Source organism: Dendrobium catenatum, unplaced genomic scaffold, assembly GCF_001605985.2.
Source record: "Dendrobium catenatum unplaced genomic scaffold, ASM160598v2 fragScaff_scaffold_926, whole genome shotgun sequence".
NCBI lineage: Eukaryota > Viridiplantae > Streptophyta > Magnoliopsida > Asparagales > Orchidaceae > Dendrobium > Dendrobium catenatum.
In genome coordinates, this window is record NW_021319388.1 from 202,967 (window position 1) to 227,573 (window position 24,607).

The 24,607-nt window shown below is 33.3% G+C and overlaps 1 protein-coding gene across 1 annotated transcript in view; it reads right to left on the minus strand.

Annotated features, from left to right (window-relative positions):
- LOC110100514 overlaps positions 1-16,375 on the minus strand; it is a 25,284-nt gene extending 8,909 nt beyond the window's left edge. Inside the window, exons 1-3 of the mRNA XM_028697421.1 lie at positions 15,911-16,375; positions 12,326-12,440; positions 12,147-12,228 (exon numbers count right to left, since the gene is read on the minus strand). Of these exons, the coding sequence (XP_028553254.1) occupies positions 12,147-12,228; positions 12,326-12,440; positions 15,911-16,309 (596 nt within the window). The 5' untranslated portion in view covers positions 16,310-16,375. The remainder of the gene's footprint in view (positions 1-12,146; positions 12,229-12,325; positions 12,441-15,910) is intronic.
- Between the last annotated feature and the right edge of the window lie 8,232 nt (positions 16,376-24,607).

Sequence of the window (24,607 nt, forward strand, 5' to 3'; positions counted from 1 at the left end):
TTTTAGTACAAAAATTTCTAATTTAAAAAATTTTTTAACTAAAAGGCTATTTTAAAAAGCATTAAAAAGTTGTCCCAAACGAAATCTTAATTGGAAGTAATTAGAAAGAAATATTAGTTTTAAACTATGCAAATCTCCTCAAAACTCTCTCAAGTGTTATGTTTTACTTTTACACATAAAATGAATGAAAAAAAATAATCTTTCTTTAAAAGCTGCTGTCAACGTAAGAGAAACCAAATGAGCAATATAACATGATTTTTATGTGATAGTGATCGTCAGGCAGAGAAACATATTTCACATAAACTTACCAATGCTGCTGCTCCAGGTTTTGCCGCAGGTTCTACACAGTCTCGAGCATAGCTGCACGAAGAACATACCATCAGCTAATGACGAAAATATGAAGTATGTAACAGTGATCGGCTGATCAATAGCATAATTCATTGAAGCAATGGTGCTGAGATTCGCTTAGATATGACATTGAATCCAACAGTTGTGTTTTCTGATTTAAGGTTACATCCACTTCAAACTTTTGATATCAATCTTCTAATATTTTTAATTTGATCCGAACGCCCGTTCAAAATATCAGTAACCGATCATGCAATTATAGGACTTTTTTTGTATTTTGTGTTTTCATGAAGGCAGGCATTTAATAAGCAGTACTTGTGAATAGAAGAATCGTACACGGACATTTGAAATGCAAAAAATAAGGCTCTTATTATATATTTCTAAATTACTTTAATTTTGTTAAAAATAAATCAGGACACATTAAAGTATTGAGTGTTTTTAAAAACAGTAGTCACCATGGGCTAGCTAGCTGCCACTAACACCACTATCATCATTTTCCAAGCTACAGCTATTGTCCTGCCGACAATTTCTATAACAGCCCAAACTATTAACAATTGAGATATTGTCATCTTTGGCCTAAGAGTCTCACGGTTTTATCCTGTTGGTGTAACTTCTCAAGAGATCACCCATCCCAGAATTTCTCCGGGATGAGCACACTTAACTACGAAGTTTCTTAAATTCCGACCATTACACCAAAATGCGCCTCGATGTTCAAGAGTAAAGAGTTTAGATTCTTTTTACTTATGTGATTTCACAATCTTCCCCCACTTAAGTAACTGACGTCCTCGTCAGTATCTTTATCCGATAATCATCCACCAAGTAGACAGAATTCTAAAGGTGACCCCTACAAGTCACCTTGTCCATATAGAGGGTTCAAGACGTGGCTCCAATGGCATAGCACATTGTCATGTATAACACTTAGTTCCCATCTTCTGACTGGTGTTTTGCTCTGATACCATTTGTAACAACCCAAACTTTTAACTATTGAGATATTGTTCGCTTTGGCCTAAGAGCCTCGTGATTTTGTCATGTTAGTGTAACTTCCCAGGAGATCACCTATATTTTTCTGGGATGAGCACGCTTAACTGTGAAATTCCTAAATGAAATCCCGACCATCACACCAAAAGATGTCTCGATGTTTAAGAGTTTAATTTTTTTTCACTTAAGGGACAATTGCCACTACCACCGCATAAATCAATTTATTTGATCTTCAATTAATAAAATAATAATATATTTTTAAAATACTAAAAATGTTTTATTTATGTCAAAATATTAAAAAATATGAAAAACAAAAAAGTAAGGTGATTACAAACAACCTTTAAGATAATAAGTGATCTAACTTCAAAATATAGTTGTTGTAAAATTAGTCTTCATCTAAGTAGAGAGAGGAGAACCACAACACTAAGAGTAGACTTTCTGGACCCAACCTGAGTAGAACCACAACACTAAGAGCAAACTTTCTAGACCCAACCTGCATCAAATATGAAGAATTTTGTGTGCATGTATGAATTTTTTGGTGAAATGAATTTATGTGTATATTTGATTAATGTTAAGTTCATATAAACATGTTATGATATCATTCCAACAAAATCGCTCTCTAGATGACCGTGCATACAATTAAGAATCGTCCATTCAATTCAGTTGGCAATCTATGATACCAAATAATATAGGCATCTACAGTTTCAAATTCTAAAATCATTTGATGTTCATTTTGCAAATGGGTTTTGCAACTGTCTTCCAAACTTAGTGTAATATTCTATGCATATTTTAATAATTTTAATGATATTAAATTAATTTGGGCATATTTTACATGAATCTAGGTTGAATTTTGGCTAAAATATTAATTTGGCATATGACCTAACTACCCTTGGCATCATCCTTATAAATTATGTCCCTTCTCATTTCCCCAATCATCCGTTTGGAGTAAGAAAAAGTTAGAAGGTAGAAAGAGTAAGCTCTTATCCGCAAGCTTTAGAGCCTGGCTCATGTTAAGCCAACTGAAGAGGTTATTTTACCGAGGAAGGACAAAGTGGTTTAATTTTACATGCCTTACACATGACACTGTGTTTGGTTTATAGGAAGGGATCAAATGATGACTTGATATTGAGCTCAATGAACTAGTTCACCCTAAGTCATTAAGGTGGGAAAGTGCATTTCTATTTAAGAATAATATTTCCTTCCTCTAGATCAACTGTATTATAATCTACTTGTTTATTAAACTTTCCTTCTATTGGAATGTTCATCGAGGAAAAGTTATGCTACTTCAATTCTTTAATAAAATTCTTCATATTGCTATCAGTAGGACATGTGAAGTCACATTATTTAAGAAACTTCATAAAATGGTATAAGTATCCTTTAGTTAATGTATGTAATTTCCAATAGCATATTACAGCTATGATTATTTATTCAGCTCATTCTATAGTTTGTTTGTAAATGCTCTGTCATTAATATGGTCATGTTTATAATATTGTTATGTCAATGAGTTCAATTGTATGCTATTGTTATATCTTTTTGACAATAAATGTAAATGATCATAAATTCAAATTCATTTTATAATTATGTCCACATTTAAAATGACATGCTAATGCTATGTCCTTGATTCTAAATGTCATGTTATTGCAATATCTATGATTTCAACTGCTATGCAAATAAAAGTGAATAACTTCAATAGATAATGGTATTGCATGAAAATATGTATAAAAAAAAGAAAATTATATGAATGAATGCTTGCATGTGCGAATTAATAGATAGAGACCAGTTATGATACAAGCTAAGGACTCTAATAAACTTGCATATTCATAACTCCAAACATTCTCGACAATGGAAACAACAAACATATGAGTTGCACCTCGCTTGTGCCAATAGAGGATGTATTGGCTAATAATGTGTTAGGTAGCTTCTCCTAACTAAGCATAGTAGACTTATGCGACATGACTCACTTATGTTGGTAGGGGTATATTAGCTAGTGACAGTTTATGTTTAAGACAGCTTGTTGTTACTTAGGTTTCATTTGGGACAACTTTTTTATTGCTTTTTAAAACAACATTTTAGTGTAAATATTCCCTAAACTAAAAATTTTTGTACTAAAATATTGTTTTAGAAAGCAGTAAAAAAGTCGTCCCAAACAAAGCCTTAACTTATAATTCAAAAGCTATTTAATTCAATGATATGATCCATTATGAGGATAATGTTTAAATGTTATGATTTAGCCTATGACATCTCTGTAAGCTTCAAAAATTCACTCCCACTTTTTTAAGAGTTTATTTTTTGGTCGAATTTTCAAAAGGCATATTAGATTGCAGATAAGATAGCCTAAAAATTTTACTCTCATTTTACGAGGATTTTAAGATCTAATTTTAGGTTCTCAAAGGTGCAAGCCTTTATAGTTAATTATCCTTCATGATAACAAATAAGAACTTTTATTTAAAGCTAATCGATAGAAGCTAAATGCTTAAACAGTAGTAGCGATTTGAATTTAGGATAGAGAAAATTTGCTTCCTTTAGCTCAAGATGGATGAAGGTGAGAATGATGATAAACCTGATTAAGATATCATAATTTTATAATCCTACGTTATTGTGGATGTTAGCCTACCAAGTTAGAACATATAATCGACTTATCCAAACCGAAAAATCTTACTTGGCAGCCATGTGGAAAGAACCTTGTTGGAAGCTATGAGTTGCATCATCTAAAGGAACCTCATATACTAGAGTAAATATTTGCCTAAGAGGATAATTTTAAATCAACTTTAACTGACAAATAGCTTTGTGCTCTATCAATTGCACCTTATAATTCACAACCAAATGCCGGCTAATCCATAACGAAATTCATAGGATCTAGCCTTAATCATACTTTAATAGTACCATTTTGTGGCAAAATTAGTCGATCAAAAAGCCCCGGTCATAATTGTTATTTAATAATACCATTTGGCGACAAAATTACTAAGTTAAATAAAATTTATCATGTCCTTATGGCGAGAAATTTTTTTAGAGTGATCTGATAGGAATAAATGTAGGTATTAAGAAAGATATATGAAAGAAAAAGCAAGATACAATTGGATCTTCAATTAGAGAGGAAGATCCGGCTCTCCCAAATTCCTAGCCAGTAGCTAAAGCCCTCACAACTTAAGAAATTTTAATTTTAACAAACTCAAAACATAATCATGAAATCACCGTCAGCCTTAAATAGGCTCCCCTAATTCCCTCCCAAATCAGCCCCCTTTCCCCAAATAATTCCTTCTCATGTTTACATTCAAATCAAATCTCTTGCCCTAAATAATTCCCTCCCAATAATAATTAAAACTTTTCTAAATAACTTCCCCTTGATTCCTCCTCCCTTTCCCTAAATAATTTCCTCTTAGATTTTTAATTCAAATTAGATATCTTTCTCTAAATAATTCCCTTCCAATTGTAATGAAAACTTCTATACAATTGCCCTTTGATTAGGAAACTTCCTAATTTCCTCCCAATCAAATCGATTAAACCATCAATACTCCACTCCCAAAGTGTCACATTGTCCTCAAGGTGGAAGGATGAGAATTGCCTAGTCCTGGGCGATCATATCCAAGTAATTTGGATAACCACCTCTGATGCTCCTTAGTCACTATCTTCAGACTCCTCTGGTTTGTCCTAACGATGAAGTGCCGCCCAAACAAATAGGGTCGCCATTTCGGATGGCTAAGATAATTGACATCAACTCTCGCTCATATACAGACTTGATCCTCGCCTTGATTGTGAGCACCTGGCTGAAATAAGAAATGGGTCGATGATCCTATATGAGTTTTTCCTCTAGGCCATATACAGATGCATATGTCTCCATCATGTACACCCACCCTAGCATCTTCACTTCAACTTCCTCCCCCTCCAACATTTCCCCGCGTGCATTAAGGGTAGGACTACCACCTTTCTTCCATCCTCCTTGCATGACCCGATCCTCACAGCTCATCTTGAACCACTCCATCTCCGGTCACCCACTCCACTTGCCCAAAATATCTTCCATAGTGATCAACAACATCACAACCTCTACAATAAAATTCCCTCCTTACCGTCCCCCCATCCCCAAACCCTGATCCGCCCCTTATCAGAGAGCAATTATTACGTCCTCTGACCGGACGTAGAGCTACCTTCGGCCCCCAATAACATGTCGCCACGTGTTCTTACTCTTTACCACGCGGCCCGACGACTTGACCCGTAGCGGAACCCGAAAGTTCGCGATTTTCTCGGTATTGATCAGTATTTGGTAGGTATTGCTTTCAGCTGGAACTACAACTACTCAGTATTTGGTTAGCGGCTCGTAAAGGATTTAAAAAAATGCGCGTGCGAGAACCCAGTATTTGGTTAGCGGCTCGTAAAGGATTTAAAAAAATGCGCGTGCGAGAACCCAAAAACATCGGGTCGGGTCGACGACTTTTCTTGATGCTACGTGGCGCTAAAACATTGGTGGCCGAACGTAGAGGAGCGTACGTTCACCGGACCAAATAAAAGCTCCTTATCAGAGCCCTAGGAGGTGGTTCTTGAAAAAAAAAAAGAGGTGGTTCTTAATGAAAGAAACTCTCCTCTTCAAACTCCTCCCGTCCGATCTCTTTTCCCTTAGATTCGGCCAAGAAAATCCTGATCAAATCTTGGTTAGGGTTTGTAATCAAAACCACTAATGGAGTTTTGGATTGCATCTCCACGAGCTTCCTCATCATCTCCTCTAACCTTCCAAATCAGCTCTCCATCTAATTCTTCATGGTTGAAATCCTTCCTTTGATGGTTGAAAACTTCTCCTCCATCCAGGATTTGATTTGCTCCACTTCGCCTTGCAACGCATCCACCTTCTTTGCTGCCATCTCCCCAAACACTCGTTCTGATACTAATTTCATAGGAAGTAGATGCAGGTATTGAGAAAATTAGGAAGAAGAACACCCAAGAACTTTTTATTGAAAGATATATGCAATAAAAAAGCAAGATACAAGTGGATATTCAATTAGAGAGGAAGGTCCGACTCTCCCAAATTCCTAGCCAGCATCTAGAGCCGTCATGACCTAAGAAATTCTAATTTCAAGAAACTCAAAATATAATCCTAAAATCACCCTATTGTTAGCCTTAACTATGCTCCACTAATTCCCTCCCAAATCAGTCCCCTTTTCCCTAATTAATTCCCTCTCATATTTGAATTCAAATCAAATCTTGCCCTAAATAATTCCTTCCCAATTATAATTAAAACCTTCCTAAATAACTCCCCCTTGATTTCTCTCCTCCCTCTCGCTAAATAATTTCCTCTTAGATTTTGAATTCAAATTAGATCTCTTGCCCTAAATAATTCCCTCCCAATTGTAATTAAAACTTTCCTAAACAATTCCCCTTTGATTAAAAACCTTCCTAAAAAGCTCCCTCTTGATTAGAAAACTTCCTAATTTTCTCTCAATCAAATTGGTTAGCCATCATGATCTTATCAACACAGAAGATAACATTGGCTTTTCTAAGTTGAGATTATCTCAAATTTGCCACCCTCATCAAATTGTTACAATGGATGGATGGATTTGTTGCTTTAGGCTTTATAGTAAAAGATTTTGCTTGAATATTTTTATATTTTGTATTTTTTTTATTTGTATATTTTTGTTAGAATTTGGGCCCAAAATGATTTGCCTTAGGATTTTGGTGGTTGGCACATTTCTCGAGAATTAGCATACGTTTTGAGATACTTGCACAACCTTCAATATGCTGCATGACTAAGGGCGTTGTGTGATTTGAAATTATTCAGATTTAGACATTTGTGAGTTTGCTAGTAATACATCATTAAAATTTGTACAAATCTTTCATTTTTTAAAACAACATTTATATTGTTTCCACTTATATTTGAGAATTGTGAATTCAATTATTAATTTTGAAAGTTGGAATTTCAATTCTTTAATAGATAAGCGTATTTTGTCCATATCTAATTTGTATTTCGTTAGGACGGGCCTTCCTAAATATTCAGTTCTTGGCAATAGATAGAGAATCATGCCCATTTCTTATTTCTCGCACCAATTTAAGTTTCTTCTTGCTTGGAAATGATTAAGAGGGTTTTGGATGTGTATTGAGTAGATTTTGTCTATGTTTCTCCAATGATCTTTCAAGTTTTGTTCATGCCCGCATGCGAGCAAACAAGTTCCTTGTAAGTCTAGTTCATGTATAATTTTTTGAGTTGAGCTTGAGTCATTTATTGTGGGTTGGAGTTGAGGAATGGTTTTAATAAAATTATTTTAAACTATAGGAAAATACTTTAGGTGTATAGTAATTGCAATATTTTGTCATACTCGTCTGTTTTCAACTTGATACTCCAAGCTCTTAGGAAAAATTGTCATGACAAACCTTACAAAAGATCAAGTATATATCTCCTAATTCATTCCAAAAATAATATATCTACTGACAGCTGCCAACTGCAAGTGCCAAAAGTAGCTCAAATTAGGCACCTAGCAACACTAATACGAGAGATGTCGATCCTCAATGAAGAAGCTATATCGGGTAGACAAGAGATGTAACCATTTGGAGCAAATTAGGCAAGATTTTGAACCAAAATTTAGGCACAATGCAACGATATTTGAGAAGCGCAACTCCGAGCTAAAAAAAAGAAAATCTACTTTACCTTATTTTTGTGATAATTCTTCTCCAACTCACTCATTCTTGAATTACACTAGTTCATTGACCTTCTACGTAAATCTATCTTGCTGATTTTTCCGAATGAAATTTGATCATCAATCCTATGATGAAGCTCTAATTTAATTTGAGATAAAAGACAATCATGGCGACAACTATTTTAAAAAATACATAATATTCTTAGAATAATGTTCAAAAAAACAAAGAAAAAATAATAGAATCATGCATCATAGACACAAATAAAAAAGAAGAAAATATATTGTTTCACGAAGTTATGCTAATGTAGATGGAATGCGGGCCCATACATGACGGCATAAAGAGGAAGTGAATGGGGAAGATAATAATAAAAAAAAAGGAAGATCATAATATTATTTAAGATGATAATGAAGAGGTATAAAGATAATTTTAAAGGGAAATCACTAAAAAATCTAATTGGAGGAAGACATCGAACTTCACAATTTATAGCACATAAACAACACCTTGCATTGTTTCAACCAACATATTTTTCTAATGCATCTCAATCTGTATTTATAAGTAAAAAAATACACATAATCACATAATTTCATGAAGGAAAATGGAAATTTCAAAATCATCATGATTTGATTACATAAATGATTGTAACATTAATTAGTTGAAGAGATCTTTGATTATAAAACATCCAAAACTCTCTTCTTTGCATTGGAGCCTTGATGGAAAGTTGGAGAGTGCGGAGGATCTCTTATAATTGTTTCTTTTATATTTTGGCCACACCTCATTGAAATAAATAAATAAATAAATAGATCCCATCCATTACTTTTATAATGATCAAAATTTTCTTTGATTGCTCCAACCTTAAATAAGCAATTAATGACACAATTTTCTTGTAAAATAATTACAATTTTTTTCATGTTGGTATCATAAAATTGAAATTGAATTCTTTTCAATTTGAAGTAATAATCTTGATGATAATTAACTTCTTTCATAATGATAATAGTTATGTAACAATTTCCAAAATAGAAAAAATTTCATATATTGATGATCAAGTCCTTACTAAGAGTGCACGTGTTAGATATCTCAGATCTGTTGTTCAAAATGATGGTGAAATAGATGGATATATTATTAGTTGAATTCAAGTTAGATGGTTGAAGTAGAGAAATGCATCCGGGCTGTTGTATGATAAAAAAGTGTCCCTCAAACTTAAGGGAAAATTCTATAAGATGGTGGTGAGATGGTGAGACCATACGACGCTGAATTTTATCCATTAAAAGAGAAACATAATATTAAGTTAATTATTTCAGAGATAATAATGCTCAGATAGATGAGTAGCTTCACTTTTAGAGATAGAATGCTAAAAAAGTATAAACATGAAAAGGTTAAAGTAGCTCTAGTGGCAGATAAGATTAGAGATATTCGCCTTAGATGGTTTGGTTATATAAAATGTCGGCCTACTGATGACCCGATTAGAAGAATAGATGTATTAGATTTAGCCTATATTAAGAAAGATAGAGGTAAACCTAAAAAGAATTGTTAAGAATTTATTAAAAATTATATTTTTTTAATTAGAGGGATAAAGACTTGATGTTGTTGTTGTTGTATCTTTTTTTAATTAGATTTAAATAAGAATTTGACCCTTAAAGTACACAATGGAGAAAAAAGATTCATGTAGCCGAACCACATAGTGGGATAAAGGCTTGATGTTGTCGTTGTCGTATTGATGATGATTGTATTTTTATATAAATGAATGATGACGATAATGTGCATCATTTTTTTTTTACATTTACATCATGATGATCAACTCCTTACAAGATGACAGCATGGTTTAAAATTGCGCAATATGAGGCTCGCCTTTGCGCAATTCCAGTAAAAAACATCTCGATGCTTACGCCTCGAGTTTTTGTTATGAGGCTTGCGCCTCAACTCGGTTGAGACCCACCTTAAGGCCCGCCTCACCTCACTAGCATGAGGCTTACGCTTCACGCTATATATATTAAAACTTACATAAATCTTGAAATAAATGCCCGACATTGGACTCTATAGGAGAGGAGGAAGGGAGGAGAGCAGTTCATCATAATGATGATTCAAATGAAGAACTCCTTAGTGATGACAGTGTTGATGACTTATGAGTTCTTATGTGATATGTCATTGCTATTTATTTTTAGAAATTGGAATTATATGTTAATGAAAGGAATACTGGGATTTGGGAAAGATAGAATTTTGAGTTGAACTATATTTCATGTTGTCTTATTATTGGGATATTTTGATTTCACTTCATATCTTATGTTTTTTTATGTTTTATATTATTCACTCATTAGTATATAAAAAATTTATCATTTTATGTTTACGCAATCTTTTGATTTTGAGGCTTACGTCTCAAAACACCTTGAGGCTTACGCCTCGCCTCACGAATGAAAAACGCCTCCATACCCGTATACGCAATTTTAAACATTGGATGACAGTATTTAAAATATGCTTCAAAATCTAAACCAAAACCAAATTGATAAATCTGACTCGTGCCTATAAATATCTGATTTTTACCACAAGCTTCTTATTTTGCATCATATACTTATTTAGCATTTTCATAGGCATATAATCAGACATCAAGGAAGTGCCTATGTTGCACATTTTACTCATATTCTAGGAACGAGAATAGGGAGCATGAAGAAATGCTAGTATGGAGACCATCAACCGATATAGATGCACCTACCCACAAGGATATACAAACAGTATCCTTGAAAAATTAATAAAAGTATCAGTCCCAGTCTCAGTCAAGGTTTTAAAAATCAGACCAGATTGACCGATTCAACTGGGAACCGGTCGGGTGATCGGTCTGATCATATTAATAAACCCGGTTTGTAGTCGAACCAGGTAAAAATCAGTTGAATCACCAGTTGAACAGAAAAACCGGCGAACTGGCCGCATTTTAAAGAACCGCCCGTTTTAAAATCATGCAAATCTGAGCGATTGATCGCAATTCCTAAAACTACAACCCTAACGCAAAACGAGCCCCTTCCTCTACTAGACCCCCAATTGAGACCCTCACCCATTCCTATTTCTCGAGTTCAGAGTTTCTTACCTTCGTCGCAATCCACTACAGTGTTCGACCTCGCACTGCCATTGCACTCCACCGCACTCTGTCGCAGGCCCGCCTAGCTTGACTTGTTCTCAAGTTCGGAGTTTCTTCCCTCCATCGCAATCTGTTGCAGTGTTCAAGCTCGCACTACCATCGAACTTTATCGCAGGCCAACCTAGCCGATTGCTTTGTTATGCAGATCGTGCAGTCATGTTTTCTTCGTTATGGTCCACCCCTTTGCTTTAATGCTTTGTAAGATTTGAGATTTCTTCACCAAACTTGAAGTTTTAATCATTCTTTTATATGGCTGTTGTAGATTTAGATTTGTAGTATATGGATATCTTGTTGAATCCATCTATATTGAGATATAGATATTTGAGGAAAAATCAATTTTATAATTTAATTTGGTTTGAGATTCTATTTGAAAATTTATATTAATTCAAAATGCAATGAGATTAGTGTTTCTAATGAGAGACTAGAAGATATAACGAAAACGTTTAATTTATATTTTTTTATTTTTAAGAAAATTTATTAATTGTGTAAGTTTTGTGCTTCATTTTTTTCTGTTTAATTTTCTATCACATATTTAGAATGATTGCATATTATTATGTAATTTTATTATTTTTAATAAAATTAGTATTTATTACATCATCTTGTTCGAGGTTGAACCATCGAACCGTGAACTTCTCCTCCTGCTTCGTTGTCCGGTCCGACTTTCACAACATTTGTCCACTGTTTCAAACAGAACATTCGAACCACAACAATTGAATAATTCATTCTGTACGTGAAGAGGCCAAGCATGCCAGCACTAGGAAGAAAAACACAAAAACAGATTACCTGGAAAACCAGATGCATTAGGAACACTACATTAGTCTTAATGACCCAATCTAGCCAGCAAAGACATGCTATACCAAATAAAAGTAACAAAGGAGTCTTGAGCCCAGCAGTAGATATAATATATAATTACCATCACACTACTGATATTTAAGAAATTAAATCAAAGGATCTTTGTTATGCCCCAGGTCAATAGTTAAGCACATTCATATATGTTTTTAACAGCAACAGATAAAAGTGGAAATGGGATTTGCAATTTAATTTTGAAGCTATTCTAAAATTTATGTGATAGAAAACATACATAATCTTTCTGGTGCCTTCAGATACATCCAAGCGATAGAAGCTGCATCCCTTGCTAAATGGAAACGGCCTTCCTCTCCATTCTGTAGTTGTAATTTTAGTTTCAAAAATTAATGATTTAAATTTATGTCTACTACACCAAATAGAAATGGAAGGAATAAAATTCACAACATAGCATACCCAGGTGCCAGGTAACGCCAGTAGCTGATGTGCCCTCACCAGATATATCATCAATGACAAATTGAAGTTCACTGCTGATAGAGTCTGTAAAATTCTTGAAAAACTCCATAATAGCCTACATTGCATTATATCAACAACCACATAAAAATGCCATGTAACCTAATTACTAACGCCTGTACTACTAGGTCTAGAATGATGAAGCTAAGAGAACACAAATATATGAGAGAAACTAAAAGAAAGAATGCATTTAGTTAATAAATAGTTTTCATCTCAATGGATATTTTGATAGCTTCTGTCCCTGTGATCCAACTATTTACTCTAACATTTATTCATAAAACTAAATATTACTAATTATCTGTTAATAAGTATTTAAGAATTAGTGGGTGAGAAGAATTGTGATAAATAAGGAGAATCAAGAACCAACTTGGTTGGTGGGTATTAGGTCAATAATATTACTGAAAGGCTATATTCATGTTAAGTATATTTGATCCAGAATCAAGAATCATGTAACAAAAGATTGGTTAAATGAACTTATAGTCCTCAAGGATCGTGTATGGTTTCTTCTCCTCTGTTAGATTTCCCTCTCCAACAACAATTTGTTGTCCTCCCCCGATCTTCCAAAGTGAAGTCCTGTTGCTTGGTATTTTTCCTTAGTTTACTAGTTCACATTTTATGAAGAAAACCAATAGAGGAGGTAGTGAGGTCGGCAAGCTGTTGGTTCTTATTGAACTTGCAGAACATGCAAAAGAAGACAGTTTTGGAATATTTGTATTCTAGTTTTTAAAAATAAAATTGCATTCAAAGGTGTGCAGGCAATGCTAAATACCCAATAAGCATAATACTACGATTAGGGGGAAAATATTGGTTAAGAGCTCCATGAGGAGGTCCACGTGATATTTAAGGAGTGGCAATGCCTTCCATTCACTGATTAGAGACCAAGAGTATTTTTGAACATGCAAAAATCAATATTAGAAAAGAAGGGCAAATGATATGGCTCTCACAATTGATTAGCTCGTTCATAAATTTTTACACATTTTTAGAAAAAAATTATTAAATTATGATGTCAAAAACTAAATTAATTCAGGAATAGCAAGAAGTCAGTTTTCATCAAACTTATAATTTAAATAAATGATGGATTCTTTGAGACAACTTCACTAATACAAAAAGAATCAAAATTTGAGTCCAAATGACCTCAAAAGTGGCTCTGCACAATTAAAAGTTTATGAAAATTATTTGAAGCATCGAACGAACTCCAATTTTTCCATGCCTGAACTTGAATGCACATCAAGTCAGGATGTTTAAAAAAAGTCCAAAATCACATAAATATGAGTGTGTTTAGGGCACAAGAAGGCCCAAAAATAAGAAAATTTTTAGAAGTGAGTCCAAAATTACATCTCCTTTCATTCTCTCCATGTAAGAATTTTCGCAATATGAGTGACAGCATGATATCATTAGCCGATGCAGATGATATTATCTTTGAAAAGTTCCCAATGTGAGAAGAGGCATCAAGTGAATGGATCACAATAAAGTTGCTCTGATTGTGTGCAGGCTATCAAAAATTTTTTGAAGAAGAAAACTTCTTGAAGCCATTACAACCTTTACGGGCAAAGAAATTATAAGCTGTTTATGGTGTTGGATTGCTCTCTTAAAAACATTCAGCTCAAAAAAGGAGTTTCATCGCCACTTTTAAAGTTTCTAAAATTTCCTCACGCCTTTGAATTGTTGCAACTAATGTAAGCATCCAATTCACAATCCATTAATCATGTTGCATTGCTCTTAGGAAGATAAAAAATTTGTACCAAGCATGTGACTAATCATCATGTTTTTTTTTTTGTAGCATTAAAATATGGCCCATGCTCCAAGTGTTGCCTGGATGATCCATAAAATCCATCAACTTAATTGTGATCGCTAAGAGTTTTGATATTGTGCCTTTCATTCACTGATTAGACACTGAAGTTGGTGGTCTTCACCACATCACCACCGACAATCATCAATTGGCAACCCAACCATATCGTAACCCATGTTGGTCAATTGAGTCAGTTTAGGGCAGGGTTTTTCAAATACTCTTTTGATCAAGTGAGGGCATGGCTTGATATTCCCATTGTTGATTACAAAAAAGAATCATTCAAGATAATTTCAAATAAGGGCTAGATTACTACACTTGAAATCTATAAATATAAAACAATTGCCCTAATTTTCTCCCATTCTAAACTCCAAGCATTCTAAAGTAATAGAGAATCATGAAGCTTTAACTACTTCTAGAAGCATTAGACGAACACCCTAATAGCCCTAGATTCATCAAACAATAGTTGTTGCCTAAAATAAACTGTTATCCCTTCGACGATGCCCATCAGCCCACAACAGCAACCAACGCTTGTCAAGGTCTAACTCTTGCCATATATTGTCGCTTTTTGTTAACAACATGAACCAATGCCGAATTTCCCTCATTGATATCATTGATCTTCAATGCCCTCTACTATCACCACATTAGATGTGCTTCGGGGTCCAAATTGTATTCCCACCTTCTCAAGTTATAAGAGTGGACCTTAGTGTTTTCAAACTTAGACTAATGAATCTATTTCAACTGTGTTAGCCCCCATAATTTTTCTTCTTTCATATTTCATGTAAAAAATCTTTGTGCCCTCGACGTGCGCAAAACTTTCTCTTTATTTGCATTTGTGTGTGTGCATATCTTCATGCAATCTAAGATGCATATCTCAATCTCTATCGCTACAAAGTTTCTAGAATGCAACAACCTTAATTGAAGTAACTTGTTTTTAGCATTTTATTTCTCACATGAATTTAAAATTGTGGAATAGCTTTATATTTGATTCTCGTTAACCAGATCATTAGTTTTGTATTTGATGCTCGCCACCAAGTCCATAACTTTGATTTACAATAGATGCCAATTATATGTTGTTAATGTGTCTTAATGACCATGATGTTGGGTGGACAATTATCAAATCTCACCACAATCATGATGAATTAACATTATAATCAATGCCCTGATGCCACTTAGACTTCATGTGCAATTCATTGACAAGTTGATATAGGAATTGTAACTGTTCTGAAATGTAGCACGTTAAGAAACATGTAGCAAAGGGTATAATTATTCATAGACTAGAAATATATACATCAATTGAAGAGAAATTTTATATGAAGAAAATAAATGGCCTTATAATAAACAGATAAAAGGGAACTAAATAGTGTGTTATCATGTTGGGAGTTTTTTTTGTTGGAACATCTCAAGTTGGAGAATTTCAATCTGGTTATTTCATAATATTTTATGTAATATATTTATTTTGTTCTAAAGCAATGCCTACAATTGCCACTCTATTCAGAAATCCAAAGTTTCTCCATTTCAATAAATTAGGTTTCAATGTTTCATGAACTTTGCCTTCAAATTTGTAAAGAGTTTTATGACTCAATTTTCAGCCAAAAATTACAACGTTCTGTGTCCATATCCCAATTCTCACTTTCCACCAACTTAATAATCTGCTTCTCGTAGCCATGAAAAACGGCTATATAGTTTATAATCAACCATAGACAAAACAGTAGATACAAAAGGCCAGTTTTGAGCATCACCTTCCGGCCCACAAAAGGCTTCGAGAAGATAAGATCTTCGTAGACGCATTCCTCGCAAATCAAAGACTCAACGGATTCAAGATCGCGGCGATTGATGCCATCATAGAAATCCCTAACCACCTCCGCAGCAATAGGCAATCGTAAAGAAGCAGACGTGGAAACTTCGGACTCGGAAGTTGCATTCCTTTGAGAAACCTTAGCAAGCCGTCGCCGGAGCTGAGAGTGGAGTCCACCATAGAAGACGGGTTTTGAATTTGAGCGGAGAAAAAAGCCGTGCGATGGCGAAGAAGTAGAAGAAGTCAATTTTGGGTTTTCCGAAACCCTAATTCCTCTGAAGTGGGGACAGTGCGCCCGTGAGCGAAACGCAAATTGAAGGGAATGAGAACTCATCATCATCATCTCCGCCTCGCCAATCAGGCTGAAGATATTTCCTACCGTTATAGCCCGGGAATTTCTAAGCTTATAATTTCATTTTCATATTTCATTCTTGACATCTAGGGGCTACTATAAACATGATTAAAAATTTATTATAAATAAAAAAAAATTTAAATCTGCTATAGAAAGCAGCTTTCTAGCATAATTTTTTTTTAAAGTAATTAAAAAGATGTGGCCAATTAAAAATTATGATTGCAGTCTGAAAGGAAAGCAGTAAGAAAGCTATCACAAACGAAATTATAACAGGATAATCTAATGGAAATATTCATTCTTTTCTTTTAAGTCTCTAACCTATACATAGGTTAATAATGACTAATTTGGTATTCAAATTTATGTTTAGATGACACCCGGTCTTCTTAGCCAGTAATTATACATGAGAGCCTTAAAATTAGGTGAGATTTGAATTTGTATGGAGAGTGTGATAAAAAGTTCTAGAATTTCTATGAGTCTCATAGCATATCATGCGAGGTTCAAAAGATTCAAAGGATGCATCTTTATCATTTAAATATAGAACTAAAATGGCTCATTGGAAGGCTACCCTTGAAAATAAATAGAAAGTATAGTATATGATATGACTTTTACAGACTCCCTATATGCATGACATAAATGGTCAAATTCTAGGTGGATCCTGGGCTCTGGTGTAGCTTATTATTTAGAGGTGAGTTCCCTTAGCGAGTTTTCAAGGATGAGTGATATGGGCGAGTCAAGTACTCAAAGGCGGGTCCTATGGATATGGGAGCGACTTTATAGAGGTGTTATTCAAAACTCCATGTCTAATGGGTGAGTTACCTTGAGTGAAAATAGTTGCTAACCAGAATTGACTCTAGCCTGGATGTTGTGGATAAGAGCTTATGATGTGTGTGCTTCTTGTGGCTACATTGAGGATGTTAATGATATGCTAATGACCTTGACTGTGGAGACCTAATGTGGGCAAGCGATCTCTACCAAGGCGAGTGGCCTCAAGGGCCTAAAGTGATCAAGATGACTCCTCCGTTGGGACTTGCGAGGATGATGATGTCTTTTTCTAACCTACCAAGATGGTCTTCATGTTACGATCCTTTTGGGTGAGAGAGTGGTTGTGAATTCACAAGCTAACACCAGTCAACTTGCTATGAGTTGACATTTCCTTTGGGCGATGTCTCCTCTTGGGAAATGCAATCGTCTTGGTTAAATCTCTTGATAAAAACCTATTGAGTAACTATTAATTACATGCATAAACATGTGTGCATATGGAGTTATTATATTGTTATTCATTAATAAATCTAAAGTCAATGTATATAGAATTATAGAATTATAAATTGCTAAAAAAATATATTTATATATATTTTTTTATAAATGATGTTAATTGTGTAACAAAAACACAAATATCATCATTTATAACAAATATATAAATGTTAGGACAAGTTGAATGGTTGAAGTGGAGGAATTCATTGGACCTATTATGTGACAGAAAAGCATTCCTCAAACTTAAGGAAAAATTCTATAAGATGGCGGTGAGACCTATAATGTTTTATGGTGTAGAATGTTGGTCATTAAAGGAGAAGCATAAAATTAAGTGTTGTAGAGATGAGGATACTCCGGTGGGTGAGTGGCTTCACTCCTAGAGATATAATGCAAAATGAGTATATAAGTGAAGATGTTGGAGTAGCTCCAATGGCATATAACATTAGAGAGAGTCACCTTAGATGGTTTGGGCACATAAAACATCGGCTTTCTGATGACCGGGTTAAGAGAGTAGACGTCTTAGATTTGTATTATGTTAAAAAAGGTAGAGGTGGACCTAAAAAGAATTGGTTAAAAATTTAGAAATGACCTTTTTTATTAAACTTCAATGAGACTTTGACTCTTACTAGAACACAATGGAGAAAAAGTATTCATGTAGCTGACCTCACATTGTAGGATAAAGACTTGATATTGTTATTATCGTTGATGTTAATTGTGTAACAAAAGGGTATGAAATGATCTAAAATTTTACTTAATTTTTATTCCCATCAACAAAGCAAAGGAAATCTTAAAATGATCATTTTGCCCCATTGTATTCAAATTTTGGATCACATAATAGCATTATTTTCATTATATTAGAAATTTAGTCATTTAATTGAATTTATCTTCATAGCCTTTGATTTTTAAAATAACCCAAATAAAAATATGAGAATTCCTTATAAATCACTCTTTAATGTTTTTTGACCTTATTGTGAATTGATAATTATAAAAGAAAGAAAAGGTTAACATATTCTTAGGAGCCTGAAACAACTAAACGATTGCTTATAAATAAAAAATATAAAATGGAATATATATATATCGAGATCGCTTTTTTCATGCTCGCACCAAACACATCGAGATCGACTTTCATTTCATCCGGCAACACCTGGACAATGGCTCTATTGCACTTCAGCATATCAGCTCTTCTGATCAAGTTGCTGATATCCTAACCAATGCATTTACTGCTTCTTGCTTCGAAGCTCTCCGAAACAAATTAACCATTCGAGAAATGAATGTTTAATTTGTGGGGGGCTGTTAGCACAGTTCAATAAGACTGCTACACATGTACCTAGGAATACATTTTCTTGTTTTAGCTTTCTATTTAAACATCTACTATATTACACCTGGAATATGAATAATAGCTTTTCCTTCTTCTTCTCTGTTTCTCTGGTTCCGCGTGGTCTCTTTTTTCTATCTTGAGCTTCAGCCGTTCTTGTTCTTTCAACTAACTTATATTTTAATTAGCTCGATAGAGACGAGAGGACATTTTCTCTGATCCACACCAACCATAGGAAAAAATCATCTCTAATGTAATTACGTTCTTTTAATGAGTCATCGATTTAGACTTTATAAAAATTAGAAAACTTTTATTCATGCATTTTGAAGTTTTTATTTTTAAAACTGTTAATAGCTTTTCTATTAACTCAATAGAAAAAAAACAATACAGTAAGCAATAGTAAAGTGAACTTAGGATATTACTAAACTGTTTATCATGGGATTGACATTCTATTCATCACTTTATTACTTAATATGATAATGCACACTTGCATTCTAAATGAGATTTACACTTAAAAAAAAAATTGAACTATCTTGTGACATCTGATTAGTGAATATAAACATAAGTAAATCCTTGTATGTGTTTATAGAGATATAAAACACAATATACACCAATAATCAAGTTTTTTGGTGCCATGTCGGGAACAAATTAGTGAACTAATTATCCTGCTTTATATTTTATATATATTGCTGAAATAATTTTTAGTTTAATTCTACTTTCTGTTTTTATTTATATTTGCTTGAATTTTCACCAACTTAGCATTTCTTTGATATGTGATTAGTTGTAACTGCTCTGTATTTTAAATTTTCTATTATGTTGCTCAATGTTACATACATAGTATTAGAAAATCAGAAGAATTGTTGTTTGACAATGAAATTTAAAGAACATTAAAAAGAATAACAATAATTAAACATTTTGGAAAAAAACTTTAAAATGATTGAACCAGTACTTAAAAAATGAGCAACTTAGATCGCTTAGGAAATACACCAACCTTACGGTTGAGAGTATTCATCAAAGCATAAACAGACAAAACATACAAGCAATTAATTTTAAATTGAAAACTGTCATTATCCAAATGGTGCAAAATTTGAAGTTTGAGGAGATACCTTTAGAGGACCCTAATTTATATATAGCTTGTTTCTTAAAAATCCATGTAACCATTAAATATAATAGTGTTAGTGATGACATCGTTAGACTCAGGTTATTTCTATTTTTCTTAGAGATAAAGCTAAAATGTGGCTAAATTAATTGTCAAAGATAAATAACAACTTGGAATGAGTTAGCATATAAGTTCTTAGCTAAATATTTCCATCATAAAAAATTGCCAAACTAAAAAAAGACATCACTTCTTTAAGTTAGATATGTTTTGTTGAAAGGGAGTTTTGAAAGGTTTAGTCTTCTTTGGAAAATATGAAATTGACTTTGAATTTCAATTCTAAAATAGAATAACCCGTTAGATAAGATATACTACCTCAAGAGGTAGAAATAAGATTTCCAAACAGGGTTCATATTTAGAATTGAAATTTCATCTTAAACATCATAGCCAAATTTAAGAAAGAACTGCATATGGCCTTAGGGGTTAAAATGAAGTTCGATTGAATATTTAGCTACTTTAATCTAGATGAATTATTATTAATTTCATATTCAAAGTTTTATCAATAAATGATATATCTCTCTAAAGGAAGAAAATAACATTTGTTAACGATTATTCGAACATGACGATAACGATCGTCGTTGATTTTGAGTTTCCTAAAAGAGAATAATTAATTAGTTTTGAAAATCAATTTTGAAAGGTGGATATGGGGGTTAAATCTCCTACAAGCATACATCATAGGAGATCGGGGTCTCCTACAAATACTCTCGATTAAAACAACGACAAAAATTTTGTTTAGAGATTTTCTAGGAGTTATATCAAAGGATGTGAGTTCGAAGTTTCAACAGTGAATGGATCAAGTTTTGAACACATATTTTTGGAGTCAAAGAAAGAGGGGTAGGAGACACTTAAAGATTATGAAATAATTCAGAAGTGCCCCGACATAATCTAAGTGTGGGGCTTTAAATTTTTTGATTGAGAGAAATTTTAATTTAAGTTTAATAAGTTATTAAAAATTTGAGATTAAATTCTCGAATGTTGGGATCTTATAATTCATAATATGCCCAGAATCCTAAATCTATTTTGGGTATCGAATGACGGTAGCCCGAACCTAACTATTGTAGTGCAAATTTTGCACTTACCCCAGCCTGAATTATGGAGCTAGCTAGCCACCTAGTCGATTCAAAATCCATGAGTCTGATCATTTTTTATGAAAGAATGATAGAGACATTGTAATTAAGTTTTTTGAGAATTGTAACCAACGTCTAGAGCGGATCTTATTTGGTCCCTTGACTTATGTGGGGTAAAAATACTTAAATTAAATATAATTAAAATTGTTTGACTCTTTTAATTAGTTTCTAATGCAATGTGTGCTGATCAACTAGATTGAATGCATACAATGAAATATAGCAATTTTAAAAAAGTCTTAAATATTATTTTTTCTTAGAGATTGCACAACATTCTATTGACAAATCTACACCCTCAAAGGCCAGGTAGTTTGCCAGAACCCGTAGGAGGGGAGGTGCCTAATAAGGAGGAGAAGGTAAAATATGCTTATGCTGACTCCCAACATTTTCGGGCTTACTTCTTATATCGCTAGAGTTTGTATATTGGCCTAAAAATTTTATTTTAATTTTAAATAGAAAAATTTTATACGTGCCCTCAGAAGCCTCCGATAGAATCCAAGCTAAAACAAGAATGACATGCAAATCACAAAAAAAGGAAACCCTAATCACATTCAAATCAAATTAACCACATCAATAAATTAAATCAATTAAATAAATAACCATAGGTAAATTGTTTGTTTATTACAACCCAGAATTATAAAAATTAAAAGTGCCCGGACACCACAAACCATAAATCCAGATTTTAATCCTAGGATAGACGCAAGTGACTTTGAGTGGAAAAATCTTTGTCCTTCTCATCTTTGAGCTCCTTAGATTCGTTGTACCTATATACCCAAATGAAAAAAAAAAAAAAACTCTTCCCCTGATGGGAAGGTTATTCTTTTCACTTTGGGTATTAATATTATTCAAACTTGGGCTTCCAAATGATAAAGGGTTATCCCCCTAAGGGGTATCCTTAACTCTTTAAGATCTAATTTTGGATACTTATATCCCAACTTAAATATTTAACTTTCACAACATTTAAATTTAAATAAATTACATCAGTATAAAAATAAAAAATCTAAACTCTCCTGCAAGGTTATCTTGAGCATTTAAAATCAAATAAGACCTAAGAAATTTATATTTATGCGTAGTAAAATGTAAACCACATTTAGCACGCTCTTATTTATTTGGGGGCTAAGCATCTCAAGCACCTATAACAATTATAATAATTATTGAGTTTAAATGTTAATGAATTTTAGCTTAATTTAGGTATATTTTAATAGTTAAATGATTAATATCTTTGTTGCTCACTGAAACCATGAAGTTTATTTCATCTTCCCTTAGGCTAAGATAATAGCCTCGCAGGCCTAGGATATCCAGAAATAATCAGGATAGATTAAGTTGATTTAATTGGTTAGGGATTAAAGGTTGATAAATTTAAATTAAATGTACTGATTGATGGTTTAAGTGATTAAAATAAAGTTTTCTTGGGCTTGAAGTTAATTATTAAATTTTTAATTTTTTTGGAATTATTTAGTTAAATTAATTACGGGGTCAAAAGTTGAGTTTTAAAACTATAATGATTTCTAAATTTTTAATATTTTTATTAAATGCTAGACCTTAATGTAAGTAATTAGACTCTAAGCTTGCTTGATTTGAAATTTTCTGCTTTAAGTTATGATTTTTCAAAGTTTTGACCAAATTTTAAACTATGATTGACAAGAGAGTTAACTTTTGACTTTAACTCAATTTTGGAGGTTTAATATTTTAAAAAAATAGTAGATTTTAATTAGAATTGAATGGCTTTGAATTTGATTGAATTGGATTTTTCTATAATTTTTTGTGATTTTTCAAAGTTAATGTATTTTTGGATTTTCTAAAATTGCCTAATTAAGGGAATTTTTAGATTTTGATCCAATTCTGTCTCAAACCTCTTGGAATCACCCTCAAAGATCAAGAATGATCTAAGGGGATGTTTCAAGTATATAGGGATTTTTTTTGAAAATTTTAAATATTTTTAATTAATGAATTTAATTTATTATCAATATTTTTTAAAAATTAAATTAGAGATCTGATCATGAGGGTTTTATTTTTTATGGATTAAGGGTTTAATTATGAGTAATTAGAGATCGTATGTGAATTTTTAGGATTTTATATGAGTTAATTATTAATTAATTAAGAAAAAGGGTTAATTTTAGGGGGGGTTTGGGTTTCCTAGTTGGTGGACTAAATGGACACCAATTCTAATGAAACTTGGGTCATGAGATCACTTGATCTTAAGGACCAAGCCCACTGAATTTGGGCCTAGATGGATGCCCTAAGGTGGTTAACCAAACCACCAAATGTAACCACTAGGTTACCTTAGAAAATTCCTGAGTCACTACCTAGGGCAAGAGATGGGGCGCAATAAGTGGCTCTAAACTCCTTATCCTAAGCATGATCACGACATAAACACTCAAACCCTATATATTATTAGATAGGTGAATATGTTGATTTGAAATTAAGGGTAAAATCATGACCTTTAAGCCCAAATCAACCTTATGGCCCTTAATCAAATCAAACATGGAAGAAAAATTTTAGAAATGTCAACGATATGCCCAAAATCAATCCCCCAATATTCCAATTCCGGATGAGTTGTTCTAATGCCACAATTATAAAAATACCCCTAGTATTCTAACTATTATAATTTAAGTTTCATGCATGCTCAAGTATTAAAATCATAGGGCTTTGATAGGTCTCCTCAAGACATTTCCAATGAGCCTAAGAACACCTAAATAACATAAGGAGATATGATTTATTGAAGTTTCATGCAATTTATTGTAAAATTAAATTCAAATATACACAGTCAACTTGCACTTTAAATGTGGGTGCCATCCGATTGGCTAGCTAATCATTATGGATGATTGTGTAAATGTGTAATTGATTATAGCCATTGCATCATCGATAGAGCGGCCATAATTAAGTGGAGTCTAGAACTACGAGATATAATTTGAACTATAGATTAAAATCAATGGTTAGGATTACGTCTTCAACCTCCCGTACAGACCAGAAGCTATTTAGGTTCTCTGATATGATCTGAGAGATCCCGTAGGTGAACTCTCATAAAATTTTACAATAAGGATCAAGACAATGAGGACTTTCAATCCAACTATGGGATTACATTGGATTGAAAGTTCCTTTCACACTTGACCAACACAACCTAGCTAGGAGCTCGGGAAGGAATTCTCATAGTGTAGAAAGCCCCAACGAATGGATTTTTCCATCTAAAAGCTTGAGGGGATGATGGCAAAGACTACTCCTTCAAACGTCTTGGTGAGAAGACCACCAGAAGTTTGACTTCAAGCAGAGGGTGAAGAGCTTTCACCATAGTTTCGCTCGAATGGAAGGTTGTAAGAGTCTGGGAGGCTTGGGAACAATAGAGGAATGCTCATGGAACTATGGGAGAGTTTTTTGAAAGCTTGGGAGTGAATGGGGACATCTGGGTCGAAACACCCTTTTCAAGCTTTGCCCGTGAGCTTGGA